The sequence below is a fragment of the Alosa pseudoharengus genome, unplaced genomic scaffold, assembly GCF_046254945.1.
Source record: "Alosa pseudoharengus isolate Yale_2024_CS ecotype anadromous, Long Island Sound unplaced genomic scaffold, YU_APseudo_1.1 YU_APseudo_1.1_scf_4, whole genome shotgun sequence".
Taxonomy (NCBI): Eukaryota; Metazoa; Chordata; class Actinopteri; order Clupeiformes; family Clupeidae; genus Alosa; species Alosa pseudoharengus.
The window spans coordinates 29,858,057-29,878,139 of record NW_027468774.1 but is presented as its reverse complement, the minus strand read 5'-3'; the positions used below and the strand labels follow the sequence as shown (position 1 = coordinate 29,878,139).

Sequence of the window (20,083 nt, the reverse complement as noted above, 5' to 3'; positions counted from 1 at the left end):
TATTTCAGCACCCATTACACATGAGCCCAGCAATCCCTGAAAGTGCAGCTCTCGCTGGCCGGCCTCCAACGCTCTGTCTACCTCTGACCCAAGAGTAGGGGCTGCTCGGTTCACTTCACACCCAAACAACCAGATCATCCTCTGTCACTCAAACCTCTCCACATGACCCCTCACCATTTGTTCAGCCGATGTCTGAAGGACAGACAGCCTTAAAGGTCCAGTCCACTATTGTAATCCTATCTATATTTTTGTTTACTGTTTATACTGTACTGTGTACATTAAAAAAAAGAGAGAGAGAGGCCTGGTTATGCAACTGGGGAAACATAGCTTGGACCAAGCCATAAACAATTCCAGCCAATCATCACCTTGTTTCAGGACCGAAAAAGAGAAACAGAGAAAGGTGTGTTTGATTGGCTGTTGAACTGAAATACCAACAACTTTCGCCAGAATTATGGACTCTGTCATTAAGGTGGTTTTGTGACTGCTTGTTTAATCTAGATACAAATAAAAGCCTGTCTCTGACAAACTCTGACACAAAAATATTAGAGAGCAAAGAATATGCAAACAATGGAACAGTTCATAAATGCAGAGGCACAGGAGTCCTTAGGGTTGCCACCTGTGTCTGACAAAAATCCTGGACATTTTGACCATCCAATCGACCTTTTTGTTTGTAAGCAACGGCGCCTTTCGCACATCTAACCCAAGATAAAAACCGTCATTCTAAGCGACAATTGTATAGCTAAAATTAGTAAGAATGACAATTTCTAGTTATTTGTTTAGTTAATTGCTTTATTTAATAGCAGACCTTTATTATTTTGTTATATTTTCAACAGTTTTTAGTTGTGGACACCTGGGGGCAGTATTGAAAAAAAAGGGGGAATACATATTAGGTTCTGCTTTTTTGCTTATGTGGAATAAACTTTCCTTTCTCTGTCTCTCCTTGTCCCACACACTCTCCGTCTCCACCTTACAATTTCTAATGAACCTCCACGGTGCGTGCCCCCACCACCACCACCCATGTTATGCTACGTCATTTTTGTAGAGCCAATAAGGCTGTGCATACGTTTATGGACGTAGGCACGCTTCAATTAAACTGAAATACACATTTTGCGCATCATGTACAAAAATCCGGGACATTCAGTGTCCAGGATTTTTATTTTTATTTTCCTGGACAGACCATGAAAATCCTGGACAATCAGGAAGATCCTGAACAGGTGGCAACCCTAGGAGTCCTTAATCTGCAATCTAATATGTCATCCTCTCTCAAAGAAGAAATTAATTCATTATAATGGTGTTCCAGTAGCAAGTCCTGTTTGCCCTTCTGTGGCTCATCGTTGCTATGTAACCTGCTGCAGCCACTTAAAAGCCCCTGTTTCCCATGTGCAAAGCTGCCTTGGCAGAGTTTAAGAAGAGGTCTGTGGGAGATCCATAGACCAGAGGCCCTAGCCTCTTTTCCAGTCCTGAGGCAACCCTGCTACTTGGGTTGTCCCCAGAGACCAGATTGGGAAATGAGCCAGACGTTCAGTAGCACATCTGTCTCACCTTGCTCTTGGTGTTCACAGGAAGTCAAGCAAAGCCAGAGGTCTGTCAAAATCATCAAAGCGATCAAGCACACAGTGCTTGTGTTTACCTGTCAACAAAACCATTTCATGACTCATCAAAGCCAGTAGGCTACTTCAGAAAATAGAGCCTCACCTTATAACCAATTTCAAGAGTGGGACTACACTACCTGACTAATGAGGCAGAGAAAGGTGGGCTAATGAGGCGTGCAGAGATCTATTGTGGCGAGCTTGCCCTCAGAAGGAGCTCTGCTTCACATTATGGAATGAATCAAACAGAGAATTCAATGGTGGCCCACTAAAGACCAGATTTTTAAAAATAAAGAAAAAAAGAAATAAACGTAAATCTCTGACTACTTAAACAGTTATTAGTGAAGACACTGTGTCACTGACGCGTAAAATACCCCTAGCCTTCATGAGTCTCTTCAAAAACGTAGCCATAGGGTCCCTCAAAATTATTAGTCATATAGACTATCAACAGTAGGCCTAGCCTAAATTTGGCACGGGCTCTTTAAGGAAATATCCCAGCATTCACTGCAAATACAATAACAAACATAAAAAAACAGAGAATGTAAAAAAGCTCAACCTTCGTGCTTGAGTCGAAGCGTTTTAATTGCAGACCAGCAATTTTTACAAGGATAGGCTACAAAAACTGTTTTGGTTCGGTTAAATTGAAACAGAACAGAATGCCGATGAGCATTAACTAGATTCGCTTTAATTAGGCTACATTTCATGGTGAACAGTCTTTGCTAGCGTATTAAAATGCTAAGGGCTAGTCTAGGTTTTACCCGAGTGGAGATTCGTTCAGTTTTATATCGGAACTCGATTCAGTAAAACCTGGAGTGTCAAATTGCAACAATCCCTGACCGGCAATTGCAATAACGTTACGCAAGATTCACGTATGTTGGTCAGTCAAGCAGTATTAAAACACTGGGTTGTAGTTTAGCCATTTAATCAAGGAATTGTTAACCTTGTCTGGGTAGTGAAGTTACTTGTCATTTAATTGTCATTGCCTGACATGCCAGCTCGCAAGAGAAAATCAGCCTCAGTTGAACACAAGATTGACACACAGTCGACAGTATTAAAACGTGGGAGGCAGTCTGTGGACAAGTCAAACGGGGCCGATGCTGAACATAATTTTAAGAGTCAGTACTTTTCATGTGAAAGTAATGGTCTCAAACTGGGACAAGAGTTTTTCAACCAGCCCTGTGTCTGCTTAGCCAAAGCCCTTATTGGCAAGGTGAGGAGCAAGCTTAATTGTGACAGAATTGCAATATTAGCCTACCGAAATTAATATATCACGATGCCATTATGTAGAACTGTGATTTGAGAATGAAAAGTGTAGGCTAGATGGGTTGTTACTGGGCACTACTGATAAGCATGTAAAGATTAAACAAGAAAACAAATCTTCATATTTAATATGTCTGCCGTGACCATTCTTATCATTAGACTCAAAACATCACTTATGCAAGCTAAAAATAGATTGATGCTGGAAGTCCTTGAATCTTGAGCACACTTTGAACCACCTCATGCAGAACTTGTGTGCCCTGGAAAAATCTCTAACAGCCCAAAGCAAGCAAACAAGACATCACCATTCATTTAAATGCAAGGAGACAGTCCTCATTAGCAGGCAGCGCCACGATTCCTTAGTTTCCATTAGGGTCCTCCGCCACAAAGAACCCTCATGTTTATGTGTTCAATTTAACAATGCCTGGATGAGTTGGGGAAAAATGTATGAAAACAGTAATCTTGTGGGATGGCATCCGGACGGAATGTTTGGCTTAATAGGTTGTGACGCTAGTGCTTCCCCCTTGTGTGACTGTGCATTCTTACAGCTAACCCACATAGCCATCATAGTGAACACACAACAGGTGAGGACTGACTTGTGGTTTTCACACTCTGCTGGTCCCCGTGCTTTGGTCTAAAATGTTTTCAGCACGATAGAAAGGCCACAGCTCACATGCGCCATCTACTGGCTACGTTGTTTACAATGAGCAGGGATGATTGTGTCAATTTATATCACTTGAAGTGATGTCTTATGAAGCTCAATACATCAATATCATCACCAGTCTAAAACAACACAATACATGTTATAAAGACAAAGTGGATGCACAAACCGTAAACTTGCGGTGTTTGAGTGTGTGTGTGTGTGTGTGTGTATTAGGTGCTGGTGAGGCGCTGTGCTAATGGGGAGGAGCTGAGGGGAAGAGTGGTTGAAACTGAAGCTTACCTGGGGGGTGAGGACAAGGCCTCCCACTCGGCTGGCGGGAAGCGCACGGAGCGCAACCTGGCCATGTTCATGAAACCTGGCACCATCTATGTCTACCCAATCTATGGCATCTACCTCTGCATGAACATCTCCAGTCAGGGTAAACCAGCCACACTCTGCCAACTCTGTTGAGCCAATGACAGGTTCTTTTCATTAATGTAGCATTACCGTTACACTCAAACACAAGCAAAACAAACACAGGCGCAGGTTACATAAGGTTTCTAAAGCTCCAATGAGGTCAGCTGCTTTTGTTCTGTGTGCCATTTTCCTTTCCTGAGTGTTATTCATTAGAAAGGGCACATCAGATGTCATGAGTTAAGTATTATTGGTTTTGGAACACTTGTTTGGGAGCCACACACACACACACACACTGGGAGGAAGGAGACACCATGGAGCCTGGCTCACCGCCCTGGTGGTGGTTGAGGGCGGTTCCCCCCATTCACTGTAAAGCACTTTTACTTACCTATGTAACAATATGTAAATGTCATGCGTTGACCGGTGGTGGAGTGTGTTTAGCTTCTGTGTGTGTTGCACAGGGGAGGGAGCAGCAGTGCTGCTGCGCGCACTGGAGCCCTTGCAGGGCCACACAGTGATGAGGCAACTTCGAGGGGCCCGCAGGCGGGAGGGCTCGCGGAGCCTCAAGGACAAGGAGCTCTGCAACGGGCCCTCCAAACTGTGCCAGGCCCTGGACGTGCCCCGGGCCTTTGACCGCAGGGACCTGGCAGACGACGCCGAGGTGTGGCTGGAGACGGACCCTGGGGAGATGCCACTGCAGGAGGGCGAGGTGGTGACCTCCACACGCATTGGCATCGAGTCCCACGGGGAGTGGGCGGCCAAGCCGCTCCGTTTCTACCTGCGCGGACATCCCTGCGTCAGCGTTTTGGACAAGAGGGCAGAGGAGCCTGGTCAACAGACTTCTGTAGAACTGACCCCAATCTCTGAGAAGTCCATTTCTGAGTAATAATTAAATTATTTGTCCCTCCTTCACTCAGTCTGTTTTGTGTTTCTTTTAATTATGATAATTATGCTTTAACTAATATGTGTAGTAGTTCAGTTTGTCTGTCATGGTGTGGACTGCAAAACTACAGTTATTCAGTTAGCCCTACTGTATTGAGGCAAATCCCTCCTGATAACGATACTGTTTCTGATCGGGTTTCTTTATGTCTCAGGGATATTTCAATTTGGATGAAAGATCGACACCTTCAGCTTAATCTCTCGAAAGTGGAGCTTTTGGTGTTCCCAATTAATACAGTTATTCCTCAACAGATCAACATCCATCTTGGCTCATCTGTACTGACCCCAACCAAATCAGCACGTAACTTGGGTGTCACAATTGATGACCGATATTTCCCTGAGCATGTATCTTCAGTCACAAAGCCATGTTGGTTTATCCTTTACAACATCAGGAAGATCATACCTTATCTGACACAGTATGCCCAGGGATGCCCAGTCGACACAGGTCACACTATGTGATAATCATGCTTTGTGATTGGCATCTTTTTTTCACAGCAAGATGCCTTAAATCTGTTGATCATTATGTCATATTTCAAGTCTCAATCTGTCCATTTCTTTCCACAAAACTCGTCAGAAGTCATAATATAAGGGGTTGTTTTTCACATTTTTGTGTGCCCAGTGGCTCATAATCCGTCCATGAGTATACTACATCTTGTGCAGGCAATGTTTTATTCCAAACCAGACTATTGCAATGCATTGTTAGCTAGCCTACCTGCTTGTGTAGTAAGACCATCACAGTTAATAATTCAGAATGCAGCAGCATGTCTGGTCTTCAATCAGCCAAAGACGACACATGTAACATTGTTAGTTACTCTTCTTTGGTACCCTGGAAATCCAAGAGCAAGAGCACAATGTTAATGTTTCTAGATTACCAGGGTCTGGATTTTCCAGGCTACTTGGCTTCTTAGCAGAAGAAACAGCAGCTTCACATAGTGTTATGACATCTAGTGTTCAACGCAAAGAACTGCATTTCATTAGAGAGATTGGTAGATTCCGGACACAGAGCACCCTGTGTACACCCATCGGCCTGTAGTTGGTGGTGTTGAGCGAAGGGTTGCTGGTAGAGGATGATACTGTCTCACACACTCTTTCTCACAAACACACACACATAAACACACACACACATCCACATGCACAGACACACGCATGCACACACACATACACGCACACATATACACAAATGCACACGCACACACACACAGGCACGCACATACTATCGGTAACTACAATTATAACGGCTGATAAATAATTACAAATTTAGTAAAGGAAAACCGAATATTGATTCTTCATTTAGGCTGCATTTCCAGTATTGGTGTTACATAGTTTGTCCACTAGATGGCGCAGCGTCTTGCTGCAAGACATGTGTTACTAGACTTCTTACTCACTTACTTCCTACAAGGATAACACCAGTAGCTTACGGCAGAGAATATCTAATAAGGGTAGAATGAGTTTCACATGAAATGTAATTCCCATTTCTTCTTGAAGCCAAAATAAACCTGAGAATGTTTATCGGTTTGGTTTTTACTGCAGGTATGTTAATCTTACACCATCTCCATAGGTAAAATAATGTTACCGTTAGCATTGGTTGAGTGATGGAGGATAGTTTGTATTGGTTTATTTGTGAAACATAAACACGGTTATACCAAGCAAATTGATAACAGCACTGTTTATCAAAGGCTTACAGCCTTAAAGTAAAGTAACTGATCACATTTAAATGTTTTGCTTGCATAAAGGGGGAGTCATTAAGCATAAACTGCTTACAATGTAGTTTGTGGCAATGTACAGAACAAAGACCTCTTATACAACAAAACTAATTACAGTATATGAAGAGCCTTAGGAAACTCGATAGTTAGGCCTATTCAAATACATAATGCCCCATCTTGATAAATATAAGTATATATACTTTTTTGATCCCGTGAGGGAAATTTGGTCTCTGCATTTAACCCGGTGAATTAGTGAAACACAAACAGCACACAGTGAACAGAAGCACACACTAATCCCGGCGCAGTGAGCCTGCTTCAACGGCGGCGCTCGGGGAGCAGTGAGGGGTTAGGTGCCTTGCTCAGGGGCACTTCAGCCGCGGCCCACTGGTCGGGGCTCGAACCAGCAACCATCCGGTTATAAGTCCAGAGTGCTAACCAGTGGGCCACGGCTGCCCAAGGTTGAACCTTGTTATGGGAGAACAGTTTTGTTAAAAATGACTATCGGCCGATATTATCCGTTTTTGAAAAACTCAAACGTCGAAATCGGTATATCGCCCCTCAAAATCCCATATTGGTCAGGCTATGGAGATGGAGACAAATTGACACACACACATGCACACACACACACATACACACCACTGGCGGTTGCTGCTCTTTGCAATAGGGGAAGCGCTGATAAAAATGGGCAATTATTAAATGAATATTATTAAGGTGCTATATTGTTCTTTGAGGGCAAAAATTATCCCAAAACCCAGAACAGACCAAACATATATAGGCTACCAGCTATAGTTATCATGGCAGACATGGCAGCTTGGGGGGAGTTTAGGCTAGCTTTCTAGAGTTATTTCTCTGTGTACATTCATCTGCCTTGCTGTTTTATTTTTATTCTCCCCTGGTGGGCTTTTAAAATTAGGCTATTACTAGCTTTTACTTACTTAACTTAGCCTAAATACACAACTGAAACAAAAGCAAGTCACAAACTCTGTAACTCCACATTAAGGTACGCTATTTACAAAGACAAATAGAAACCGACTGTATTGCTCACAAATTATGAGAATTTGAGCTGCAACTTGTCTTGCCTCTCGACTTCACCTGCCAACGTTAACGCATCCCTTGAACTTGAACCACTTCCTGTCAGATCGCGAAATATGCTGTCAATCAGCATATTTTAAAAGTCCAGCCTCAATGACGGTTCCTCCAATCATCATCAGGGATGGATTACTGCACGGGCCTACCGGGCCCAGGCCCAGGGGCCCAAGGGGTCAGGGGGCCCTGAAGCCCAAGCCTTTGCATGGAATCATTGCCTCAATATCAACAAATCAGGATGAAGGCTATGAATCTGATTAAATTTAGTATTGGCCATCCCCAAAATGCACCAGAATACAGGAAATCACATCAAAAAAATTTAAAAAATTCTGGGGGAGGACCCCCAAACCCCCCCTCCCACATATACGACAATAAGTGGGGGGCCCTTAATACATCTGGGCCCAGGGGCCCGAAAGTTCATAGTTCGCTATGCGGTACATCTAGTTTATATAGAATGTCTATTTATACTCTGTAGGCCTACATAACCCTCTATACTCCTTATCTGTCACTGTAGACGTGTCATCTGGAAAACCTGTATTTATCCAACTCTTGTACATAATTATGACCGCCGCTAGCGAAGCGGTCATATAGGGATTGTCAAAGTTTTTTTTTTTTTTTTTTCCCCGTCATCTACTTCCTGAATTTTTGGTCAACGATACCCGGGACACCGAACCACCGGGGCACATGAAATTTGGTGGGTATGTAGCCCCACTAGACTTACGGAAAAATTTTGTTTCGTCCCCGGGGGCCACTCCACCCCCGTGCTGGGCCCCCCGAACCGCAAAAAAAGCAGTTTTTCCTAAATAACTACCTGAACCGTGGCACTGAGGATGAAGAATATTTTATGGTATGTTGGTCTCAAGGGCCCACATCAACCTGGCCCATAATCACTCATTTGTGATTTGCACCCCCCCGGTAAAAAATGAAAATGCAATATTATTCTGCTTTAATCTTCAGTTAAGATGTTCAGAACTGCACCAAATTTTATGTGTATGATTGACCTGGCATTCTCTGGGGGTATGCCAAGTTTCGTAGAATTTCATCCATGGGGGGGGGGGGGTCTTAAAAAAATTAGGTTATGTGTACATTTAGTGACTGTACACTCATTGGCCTGTAGATGGCGGTGCACACATATACACATGCACACACACACACAGGCACCCACATACTATCGGTATTAGAACGGCCGATACATAATTACAAATTCAGTAGGATTAAAAGAAAGCCATAATAAATATTCATCACCATCATCATGGCTGCATTTCCAGTATTGGCGATAAGTAGTCGTTTGTCCACTAGATGGCGCATCGTTGCAGTGAGACGTAATTTTGTTGGAAGTTAAAAGTGGGTTGAAAAAAACAATGGACGCTTCCTACAAGGACTGTAATTTACCGCAGAGAACGTCTAATAAGGATAGGACGATGTTCACATGAAATGTAATTCCCATTTCTTCTTGAAGCCGACATAAATCTGAGGATGTTTATCGGACATGCTTGGTTTTTACTGCAGGTACGTTAATCTTATAATATCAATAAGGACCTGGGTAATGTTACCGTTAGCATTGGTTGAGTGATGGAGGCCAATTTGATTGATTGCATTTGTAGAAAACTAGAAATGCGGATATACCAAGCAAATTGATAGCAGCACTGTAATTGTATCTTTCGACTGTCATTTGTTGCACGTGCTACAAAAATCATTCTGTGCAATGGAAGATTTACCAACGTTACTGATACAGTTTTGCCTATACATGCGTGAGACTAAGACGCCTGTTTATTTCGTTTTAAGTGCGTGCGTGCAGGGTGTGTGAGAGGGGAATCGATGTGCTTTGATTCCAGCTTGGTAGTTGTAGTCTGTGAAATTAAAAAGCACGTGTGTGTGAAGTATCCAAACAATGACACCTTCATTTCATTATGGTTGCTTTAGCAACACACCTTAAGCTACTGTGTAGTGGGTCCCATTTAGAAGTGGCTACTTCATTCGCGCTTTCCTTAACTCATGGAGCTGCATGAATTTTATTACAACTTTTCGCCACAATATGGCAGTTTAAGTCCGCTTGATACTGTAAGGCGTAAGCAATTGGTTTCCAAAGGAGATTTTATTTGTGTCGCCAGCATAGCCTATTGACAATTTATGTTGTAAATAGGCCTACCTTATAATAGCCTACCTGTAGCTTAGGGAAGCTAACAGCTTTCTATTAGGATCTAGTTTGTTAGTTACAGTTTTGTCATAACTCCCTGATGCATTTTTGCATTTAGAATAGCCAGAGCGTGGATATCTCAATCGGAAAATTAAACAATATCGGGTGCCAGGTGAACCCAGCCTGATCTGCCCGCTATTTATTTTTTGATTTCTTAAAAGATTGAGCTTGGTCTGGTGAAAGCCAGACTAGCCATGGACCTCAGTTACACAATGCAAGGGAACATGAATCAGCCTATATTTGCACGAACAATAACGGACAACAGTTCTTCAACTTTGGCCCGTTAAAATGTGTATGAACAGTCTAGCGACGCATTTCATCAAGGCCCATTTGGACATGTCATTTGCACCACTGGTTACATGTAAAACAGCATTTCGTTTCAGACTACTGTTACTTAATTTGTGCATTAACAATAACGTTTCAGACTACTGTTACTTAATTTGTGCATTGACAATGAAGTATTACATAAACTAAAGATGACTAAAATCTTATGTAGAAGAAGAAACATTCACAAAAAATCCATCCATCCAAAAATGACCTTTGTTTTTGATAGCTGTTGAAAACGGCATGGAACTGACAGAGATGTTTTTGTTCATAAACAAACAAACAAACAAACAAACAAATAAATACATAAATAACATTATGCTGATACCTTTTGCTTTTCCCAAATACAATGTAACCTACAGGTGTAAATGACCTTTCATCAATCAGTTGCAATGGATGAACTGTGATGAACTGCCCTACTTGTGATTGTTTAGAGATTTTAAAGGTTCTATAACAATGCTACATCTTCTTTGGCTATTCTACAATCTATTCCACTTTTCAGCACCAGTAGGCTACTTTCTGTGCAGCCGCACACACACACTCAGGCATGCCAAACAAGCATACACAAAAGTTTCAAGAGTGGGGGGTGGAGTAAAATATGGAGACAAATTGAAGTGTGATTTATTTTCGCGGAACAGCTGTACAGGACTGAGCGGCGGTCATATTTTGTACCGCTATGCATCTAGTTAATCTCTATTCTACATAACTGCACAGAATACTCAACCTGCACTTTGGTATGTTTCTTTGCACTTCTGGTTGGATGTCAACTGCATTTCATTGGCTCTGTACCTGTACTCTGCTAAATGACAATAAGGTTGAATCGAATCTATAATTACATCCAAAGTTAATATTTTAATTTAGCCTGTCCTTTCCATATATATATATATAAAAAACAGGCTATAATGACAGTTGCAAACTGGCGCCCTCTGCCGTAAAAACATCAGAAAATATATTGTAGCCTATATTTTAGGTGGGCTTTATATGCATTACATAGATTGATACACATGCCGATTAAGCCCAGCGAACGCTAGTCTAGGCTACATTACATTGGATAATTATTTTGGGATATTAGAACGGTAACATGGCCTGGCTGACTTAATTTACGGCCAATGCATGCTCGTGACTGCATGTCACAGTAGCCAATGCTATAGACCGGTTATGTGTGGTTTGTTATGACACTAGTTCTGTGACATCTGAATTGTAACGCTATATCCTCACCACGACATTTATTGTACGACAGGACGACTGACGGTAAAACAGGGGGCACCCGGATTTGAACCGGGGACCTCTTGATCTGCAGTCAAATGCTCTACCACTGAGCTATACCCCCACTCCATATTCTAAGTAATAATACGAGAGATCATATCGTTCTCCAATACATGATTAGGCTACCTAATGTAGCCTAATGACTAAATGAATATAGCCCTATTGTCATATTTGTCAAGACAGATTGATTGTGCTCTGCACCTCACCGAGCCTCTTAGTGAGATTGCAGAAGGCCTATCTCGCTGTAGCCAGGAACAGTGGTTTCACTAAACAGTTTGCTTCGTTCGTTGGAATAATGTATTGCATCTTTATGAAGATTTGTGAAGGGGAGCAGATTGATTGACCCTTTACCATTCCAGTCACAATAGGATGTCTACGGGGACCCAATTGGAACTGGGACTGCCAGAGATCTGTCATGTGAATGTTCTGACATTATATTCGCCAGCTTTCGTGAAAACATGAGCTACAATCAAATTATTTAGTGTTGTTGTGTTCAGGAGAAGAAGGCTATATGACATTTTACACAGAAGACTGATTCTGCTGTAGCCACAACTTCCGCATTCCTGTACCAGTGAAGGCATTCCAGAAAATGCTTTCTCGACTAAGTCCCCCAAAACAGACACGGGGAATGTTTCATACATGTGCTTACCAGTTAATATGCTACTGTTATGATAATGTAATTTAGACTTCTTTACAGTTAAAATCCCTTTGAAAATGGAACGCCCCACTTGCTTCGGTCGTGCGCGCGTCACAACCCAGAGACGCGCGTGCTCGCGCTTTCCGCGTCTGAAATCCGTGCGCTGACAGCCAGCGGTGAAAGAACATCAACAGCCACCTCAAAGACCGGAAAATTAATTCATCATCCATACGTGAATCTGACGATCTTCAATTGTATTTTCTTTATATGTAAATACCAAAGGCATTCGTTTTATTCGGGATTTTGCGAACTTCGATTTCAATCATGAATCCGTTGTGTGGCAGATGTAACAAAGTCGTGTACCCCACGGAAAAAGTGAATTGTCTGGACAAGGTAAGCTACTAGCTAGCAACCAAAATACATGCTAACACTAGCTGATGTTGGCTACCTCTTGGTATAATTTATGATTTTTGGATTTTTATCATCGTGCTACAATGAACACATTCAAAGTGACACAGCAGTTCGTAATTCACCACAAAGCAAATCCTTAGTTCAAGGTAAACACGGTGAAAATGAGAGAATTGTTGGCTGGCAGACCAAGCAGGTTATTCAGCAGGAGAGTCGCTATGGAAACTTGTGGCTACTGTGACTATCGACCGTCCATCTTGACAAACAAAATCAGTCTGTTTCTTTGTTTTTGGCGCGTTCGTTTCAGGTTGCATCTTCTTCTTTATTTAGCTAGCGATACCTGTGTTATGACACAGCGAGGGAAAGTGTGTGTGGCCTGGGCTGCGCTTGAACATGGCGTGGTAGAGATCTGACGTGTCAGAGTCGCATACAATGGGTGGATTCAAAGCAAACCTAATCGTGGCTTTTTCCTCGGGGCAGCTAAATTGGTCTGTGAAGTGTGAACTGAAATAGAGGTTAAAACATTGTACGCACAATCTTACTGGGTAATCGGAGGGGAGGCACTAACCAGTGGCCATTAGTGGTTCAGCTAAGCCAAAATCCAAACAGGCTAGCCACAAAAGCGCTGTATACATTTCGACAGATGTTGACCACGTAGGCCAAGTCAGCAAGCGAAATTATCCTTAGCCCATTCGTGCGTAAGCCAAGAATAATGGCCTCAGTTGACCAGAGACTGCCAACCATTTGGCAAAGGTGAACTGTTAACCATCTCTTTATCACGGTCACTGGTGAACTTTCTGTCTTTCCTGCTTGTTTAGTATCTGGCACCTTCCACCTAAATATCCTGCGACATAAGTGTCTAGCCAGATAAGTTTTAAGCACAGTGCTAGCTAGCTAATGCAACCTATTCTGCATAAAAACTAACATGTAGGCTACCTACCAACAATATCGGAACGTGTCCGAATTCGGCTCTATTTGAGGTTCCCAACAGCACAATGACATTCAAATGAGTCACCTGTTCGCCGGTGGGATATTAGCCGTTTTCATTCATTAATTTTCGGACAAGTCGTTGATGTTTGCCTGAGAAATGACACATGGAGTTGTGATGCCGCTTACTGATGTAAACATCCGTCGTTCCTTTACAGCATGCCCACTGACTGTCAAGCAAGCGTGATGTGAAATGTTTTGGAATGTCATAGAATGTTGAGATGGGTTAAGCTCCCCCAGTCTGTAGCAGGGTGGGGTCTGCTAAATGTTATTATGTTTGTTCTTGAATGTGTGGATCTGTACAACAGGCGGGAGAGCTGCCCATCTCAAGCGATAATGCGTTTTATGGCCCTTAAGAGCGCGTTAAGGAAATCGATGACTCAGAGACTGCGTGGGTGAGACTGAGAGACCTTATCAGAAAACAATAAAGCCAGCCCGACAGAATTCACCCCAATCTTTTGTGAAATGTCGGTTTGACGTGTATAAAGCCTGTAATGTCTGGATCTTGTTACATATGGGTCACCTTATAGGTAATGATGTAACTGAAAGGGATGCAGTGTTAGTGACTGATTTGTTAGTTTTTCATTTTGGAGAAGAGGGTGATGTGTGTGTGTGTGTGTGTGTGTGTGTGTGTGTGTGTGTGTGTGTGTGTGTGTGTGTGTGTTGGAGAATGCCCATTTTAAACAAACCTCACAGCTGAGGTGTGCCAAGCTGTGTGTGCACTCAAGCAAACACACACCCAGTGGCCAGAGGCAGGCTCACAACTCACACAGAGGCCCACACAGCACAGAGGTTAGCTTAGGCATACACACACATACACACATACCACACTCACCCTGAGAGCTGAGGATGCACACATGTGGACACATTATATAGAGGTTGGGAGAAAGAGACACTAAACAAGAAGGAATAGAGTGGAATTGAAGGAATGTGGAGTGATTAAAGAAGAGGTATAGAAAAGTAGAGCTAGTAATTGGATAGGAATTGCAGAAAGGCAGGGTGGAGGAATGATGGAGGGATGTTGAAAAGGACAGATGAAGGGGAAGCAGAGAGCAGCATTAGAAGAGTGGATCTAATGATGAAAGAGGGAAGTGGGCCTGGCATCATTCTTTCATTCCACCTCAGTGCTCCTGTCCCTTGTCTGTCAGGCAAACAGGGCTGACAAGAAGATGCAGACACACACACATACACTCGGTGAACAGTTAGGGCACCACTCACTGCAGGACAAACCTAGCTATGGTGGGTTATGGACAGCAAGACTGGTAAACTAGGTACATGTGGTCTTATGGCCTGCCTAGTAAAGCTGCTTTGTTAGCGTTAAAGTGTGTGTGTGTGTGTGTGTGTGTGTGTGTGTGTGTGTGTGTGCATATTCCTGCATTAGGTGAAGTCAGAGTAGAGGTAGACATGTCGTAGCTAGACTCAGGCTGTGCTTAGAGGATTTTCGCCCAAACTCACTCTGCACGGCGTGAACATTGGTGTTTCCCTACGGGCGACTCTCTTTCACTTCCACTCCCACATTTGGTTAATGATTCCCTCATACATGGATCCAATGGTCTCTAATAACATTGCAGCTGATTTGCACACGTACTAGAGACACACCCACTGTCAGTGGTGAGTGAGTTTCGCCTTTATTATGTCTCTGTTTATTCAGACATAACCCCTATCTATTTGTAATGCTTTGTGATAAGCACACACTCAAACCTTCACACAGTGATGCACAGAATTGTGTGCACACATACTGTACACACATGCATGCATACACATCTTTGCATGTATGAAAGCACAATCATTATGTATTTTGAGTGTGTAGATCAACATCTATGTGTGCTTCAGTATAGGCATGGAAGACTTGTGGTAGCAGCCATATTTAGCTATGTCTCTGGAGGTCTCTTCAGCAACTGGGTGGTACTCTGTAATTTCTGGATAGAGATATGTCATTCTGAGGATCTCCTTGTTTTATCACAGTATACCGCCCCTCCTAAATCTTAACTACCGCAGGTCAGAATGGCAGAGGTCTATAGGCTGTTTCATGAGCGTAGATTTAGGGTGGGACGCTAAGGACTAGCCCCACCAATATTTTAGCAAACTCATTTGTGCTGCTGATTCCGACAGCCAGCACGACACGACGACATGTCAACAACAATGGTAAGTTAGGGTTGTCTGCCAATACATAGCCTATTCCATAAAAGGCCAGAGTAAAGTATTGTGATATTCCCTTTGCCCTTCAGCATACATGTTTGCCCCTTTTTGTGGTTTGTAGATCAGCTATGCCACCCAAAAATACGAAGCTTTTTCATTATTCAGTCTAGGCAAAATAACTAGCCATACAAACTGGCAACTGGTGACCAGGCTTTCAAATGCGGATTTTACTGTGTAAAATAGCATTAGCTGTTCCAGGATATTGTCACAGCTAAACCTAGCTTCTGTAATCTTCCAACCAAAGTTAGGAGTCATGTTGAATAGGCTAAGGGTGTGCCGCACGGACAGTCGCATATAGGCACAGAATAGAAGTCACCATCACTGACTGTTAGGCTAATTGGGCTACCAATCTTGCAGTCGCAATAAACAATGGATCCGGGACATTTTCCTGTTCCTATATTCTGTTTATGTACGCTAATGTATTTGTGAATGTAGCCTGCACAATGCAAAGAAATAAAAGATAAACTGTTGCATTTCCATACTCATAGAAATGAACATTGCGAGACACTTATCTCTTCTATGATCTCATTCCAGAAAAAAATTCTTTGACTTGTTAGTTTTTTGAACATTTATTTTATCTAATGACATTGCAAACATGATTAATTGAATCCACATATCCTTGCACTTGCAAAACTATTTTTCACTAGCCTAAAACCGTGAGGCTGAAAGCTAATTGCGTTCACGTTCCTCTTAAAGTGACAAGCACTCAATTAGATTTACACACTACAAGTGATGATATTAAAGAAAAGTGTAGCCTAATCATTTAAATATCAATATGATGTATTCAAATTACTAAATATGTTTAGCTATTAGTAATCATGCAGATCATAAAATACTATAAATAATTAACAATATAAGTTTATAGTTTATATGAATGTCAAAATAGCCTATGACAACCATCACTTTCTATGTGTGTGTGTGTGGAGGGTCAATCAAATTCTATGATTGCCACTGATGTGAATGATCTCACAAATCACACAAACCAAATAAAATGTAAAAGAAATCGCAATAGTATCGAAATCGAGATTCTTCACTTGCTATTGGTATTGAAACAATAATGTTATTGTGACCACAGGAGTTGTGAATGTGTCCCCACCAAAGCTGAGACCAAACCTACGCCCTTGGGCTGTTTACTGCACTGCTCTGGCCCTTTAGCTTCAGTGATCAGTTGAACTGTAGAGGCGACGCTCCTTGAAACTCTGGAGAAAGATCACTGGCACATGTTCACAAGTTGAAGCCATGTTCCCTTGTACAGCGGAACAGATGCATTCTCCTTTTCTCATGTTGGCACACGTATAAAACAAAAATATCAGAAGTAGCTTGTTATTGTTAACCTTGAAGACAAACAAAGGGTTTTGGGGCTGGAATGTAGGGTAGCGGGTCAGGTCGGTACAGTGGAGTGTGTCTCTGTGAGTCAATGTTGACTCTGGAGATAAAGGATCAAAGTCCCCTCCTATTTGGCGCATAGTTTCCCTACAAGCTGAAAGATAAGTTCTCGAAGGCAAAAGGGCGGCATGCATTGTACACACTCACACTGGTTAATACACACACACACACACACACACACAAATGTTGGTGGGAATGACTTTGCAGTCAAATTCATAATTCATATTGAGTCTGGAAAAAGAGGTGTGTGTGTCTGTGTCAGTCAACATTAAATGGCCTTTCACACTGCTTCATATACTGGTGTGTGTGATGTGTGTATGTATGTGTAATGCACTGTTGTGATGAAAAAGGCTTGTGGTCACTGACATCAGACATCTCTCTCTCTTTTTCAGTACTGGCATAAAGGATGCTTCAGTTGCGAGATCTGCAAAATGACTCTCAACATGAAGAACTACAAAGGCTTTGAAAAGAAACCCTACTGTAATGCGTAAGTGCCTCTCCTCGTTTAGAGAACGAAAGGACATAACTCTGTCTGTGCCACTGCTCTTTCTCTCTCCCTCTCTGTCTCTCTCCCTGCCTCTTTAATGTAATGGTGCAAACTGTTAAATGTGTTTTAGTGGTGTAATTGGGTGAGGAAAGTTAGACAGTAATTTAATAAAGGAGTCTTAAATCTCTTTCTCTCTCTCTCTCTGTCTGTCTCTCACTCTCTTGTTTCATTCTTAATACTTGCTTTCTTTTTGTTTCCCCCATGTTTTTTTGGTTTCTCCCAAGCACCCTGTAGCCTATGGTTTATTGAAAGCTACGTTGTGTGGGATTCTCACGGTCACACGCATGCGTGCACACAAGCACACCCTTACTCGAACAATCCTAGTCCTTAGAGGAAGGTCAAGTGAGGAGGGAAATTCCATGAGTTTTTCTGCGATGACACAAAAGGCGGCACCGTCTCTCCCACACACACATACGGACATTTACTCTGGAATCTCCCTCAACTTCCAGTTCCTGTGATCCATTGTCGGCATTACCAAGCACGTGCCCATTCAAACTACTTTGTGCCCACGGGTCCACATGGAGACCCTAGCTAGCTGTACCACACCCCTACTCTCACAACCTGTCATTATTTACGTAGTCATCCTGTGGAGGGGCCCTCTGGACTCTCCCTCTGGGAGGCTGCTGCACAAAAGGTTGCACTTTGTTCCCCTAGGTGCTGTTTAGAGCAGAGGACTATACCTATTATGAAGAAGTGCACATGTGTTTAGACTCCAATTAAGGTCTAATGAGGCCTTGTTTTGAATTAGAAAGGCAAGAGTCCTGCCATATTGTTCAGTCATGTGGACTCAGATTGCACCCTTTCTCCCGTTTCAAAGCCTGGTGGAACATATGCTGCCCCTGAATGTTCTGCCATGTCTTAGAATTGAGTTGTTGGAGTCCTAAGTGGGTTACTGTGGAAGAGGATATTGAGGTCTCTTGGTGCCCACAGGCATGCTGGGGGATGTAGTGCCTCTGACGATTTTAGATTGAGCTCATTGTGTTGCTGCTTCCGAAGAAGGGGGTTAGCGTGTGCATTGACATCACACACACACACACACACACACACACACACACACACACACACACACACACACACTTGACTGAAAATATAATTATTTGGCTTCAGATGAAAAATGTGATACTGGGACTTGGGACTAATAAGGTGGTGTGTGTGTGTGAGAGAGAGAGAGAGTGAGAGAAAGTGAAAAAGAGTATCCAAAAGCATTAAGATGGCATCTAGATTCTTGCACCTTGCACAAAGCGTTGCTTCTTCCAGCAGCGCTTTTTAAGAAAGGCTGTGTAACCCCCCCCCCACCCCCCACCCCCCAAATGTGAAGTGTTGTTAAAATGAACACTCCATTGAAGTCTCAATTAGTAATATAAAAACTTGGTAGCTAGAGAGCCACTTGGAGCATCAGTAATTATGCAGATTAATGTATATTTATTAATCACAACTTTGATATCTCTCACCATTTTAACTATTGCTAATAACTCTCCACCCCACGTAACATACTGTAACAACACTTAATATGTTAAAAAGATTTTTCCTGTTCACACTTACTAAGTATTTGAGCATCCATATAGTTCCAGTTGAATTTGTTGCTGCAGAGTTTGGCACATGAGAAAATTGTGTTGGATATTAGAAGATGTTAGCAAGCTGGCTAGGTAGTACACCATTCAGCTTAGCTGAGTCACCTGTACCTTTCCATTGTAAAAGCCAAGGACTGTAAAGGCATAGCAAATGAAACATGGATGTCTATTTTAAAGTGTAAGCTTAGAGCACCTTCTGGCTTAGTGCTACTCTTCCTCGGTGTGATGGTGTTCTTGATGTATTCGATGAGACTCAGAGAGTGTTGTCAAAGTGTTGTTTCCATCTGTATGGGTGGAGCAGTGTCTATTTACAGCCCTGTCTGGTCTGCTGCTCAGATGAAACTGCTGGGATGGTCTTCACTTCTCTCTCTCTCTCTCTGTGTGTGTGTGTGTGTGTGTGTGTGTGTGTGTGTGTGTGTGTGTGTGTGTGTGTGTGTGTGTGTGTGTGTGTGTGTGTGTGTGTGTGTGTGTGTGTGTGTGTGTGTGTGTGTGTGTGTGTGTGTGTGTGTGTGTGTGTGTGTGTGTGTGTGTGTGTGTGTGTGTGTGTGTGTGTGTGTGTGTGTGGGTGTGGGGTTGTCTAACTACTTTTTGTTGTTGTTTTTAAAGACACTATCCCAAGACGTCGTTCACCAGTGTTGCTGATACTCCTGAGAACCTTCGTCTGAAGCAACAAAGCAAAATGCAGAGTCAGGTAAAGTATATGCACATGCGCACACACACAGTTGGCATGCCCTATCTATTGCCACAGACAGAAACGTGTACTTTTGTGTTTATAAACACTCCTCTTTGCTGACGCAAGGTGATCCCAGTCTGCCCCCTCTACACCTCCTCCTCGTACCGTCACACATTCCTTCGCTCCCTTCATGCAGAGGGAAAGCATCCCTCCCTTTCATCCGGGGCACTCTCTTTGTTTACATTCCTTCAATTCTT

The 20,083-nt window shown here is 42.7% G+C and overlaps 2 protein-coding genes and 1 non-coding gene across 4 annotated transcripts in view; 2 read left to right on the top strand and 1 right to left on the bottom strand.

Moving 5' to 3' along the window:
• The first annotated feature begins 2,122 nt into the window (after positions 1–2,122).
• mpg (N-methylpurine DNA glycosylase) lies at positions 2,123–4,797 on the top strand. Of its 2 annotated transcripts, none has more exons than XM_076266952.1 (3): positions 2,123–2,799; positions 3,724–3,928; positions 4,365–4,797. In XM_076266952.1, exons 1-3 carry the CDS (start codon positions 2,578–2,580, stop codon positions 4,787–4,789), a joined length of 852 nt encoding a protein of 283 aa, XP_076123067.1. In that variant the 5' UTR covers positions 2,123–2,577; the 3' UTR covers positions 4,790–4,797. The 2 variants fall into 2 exon arrangements, with proteins under 2 accessions (XP_076123067.1, XP_076123066.1); XM_076266951.1 differs by having other exon boundaries at positions 2,706–3,430.
• Positions 4,798–11,410: 6,613 nt separating this feature from the next.
• trnac-gca (transfer RNA cysteine (anticodon GCA)) lies at positions 11,411–11,482 on the bottom strand. Its single transcript has one exon. It is a non-coding gene; the product is annotated as a tRNA-Cys (tRNA).
• A 625-nt stretch (positions 11,483–12,107) lies between these two features.
• The window catches only part of lasp1 (LIM and SH3 protein 1), a 16,478-nt gene continuing 8,502 nt past the window's right edge, over positions 12,108–20,083 (top strand). Inside the window, exons 1-3 of the mRNA XM_076265799.1 lie at positions 12,108–12,448; positions 17,428–17,522; positions 19,760–19,844. Of these exons, the coding sequence (XP_076121914.1) occupies positions 12,380–12,448; positions 17,428–17,522; positions 19,760–19,844 (249 nt within the window). The 5' untranslated portion in view covers positions 12,108–12,379. The remainder of the gene's footprint in view (positions 12,449–17,427; positions 17,523–19,759; positions 19,845–20,083) is intronic.

What these genes read in the sequence shown, in the direction of transcription:
- mpg (XM_076266951.1), top strand. Translation starts at nt 3,089, where the DNA reads ATGCAGAACTTGTGTGCCCTGGAAAAATCTCTAACAGCCCAAAGCAAG. An exon ending in TCATAGTGAACACACAACAG is followed by an intron (nt 3,431 to 3,723) that starts GTGAGGACTGAC and finishes TGTGTGTATTAG; the next exon opens with GTGCTGGTGAGGCGCTGTGC. An exon ending in CATGAACATCTCCAGTCAGG is followed by an intron (nt 3,929 to 4,364) that starts GTAAACCAGCCA and finishes TGTGTTGCACAG; the next exon opens with GGGAGGGAGCAGCAGTGCTG.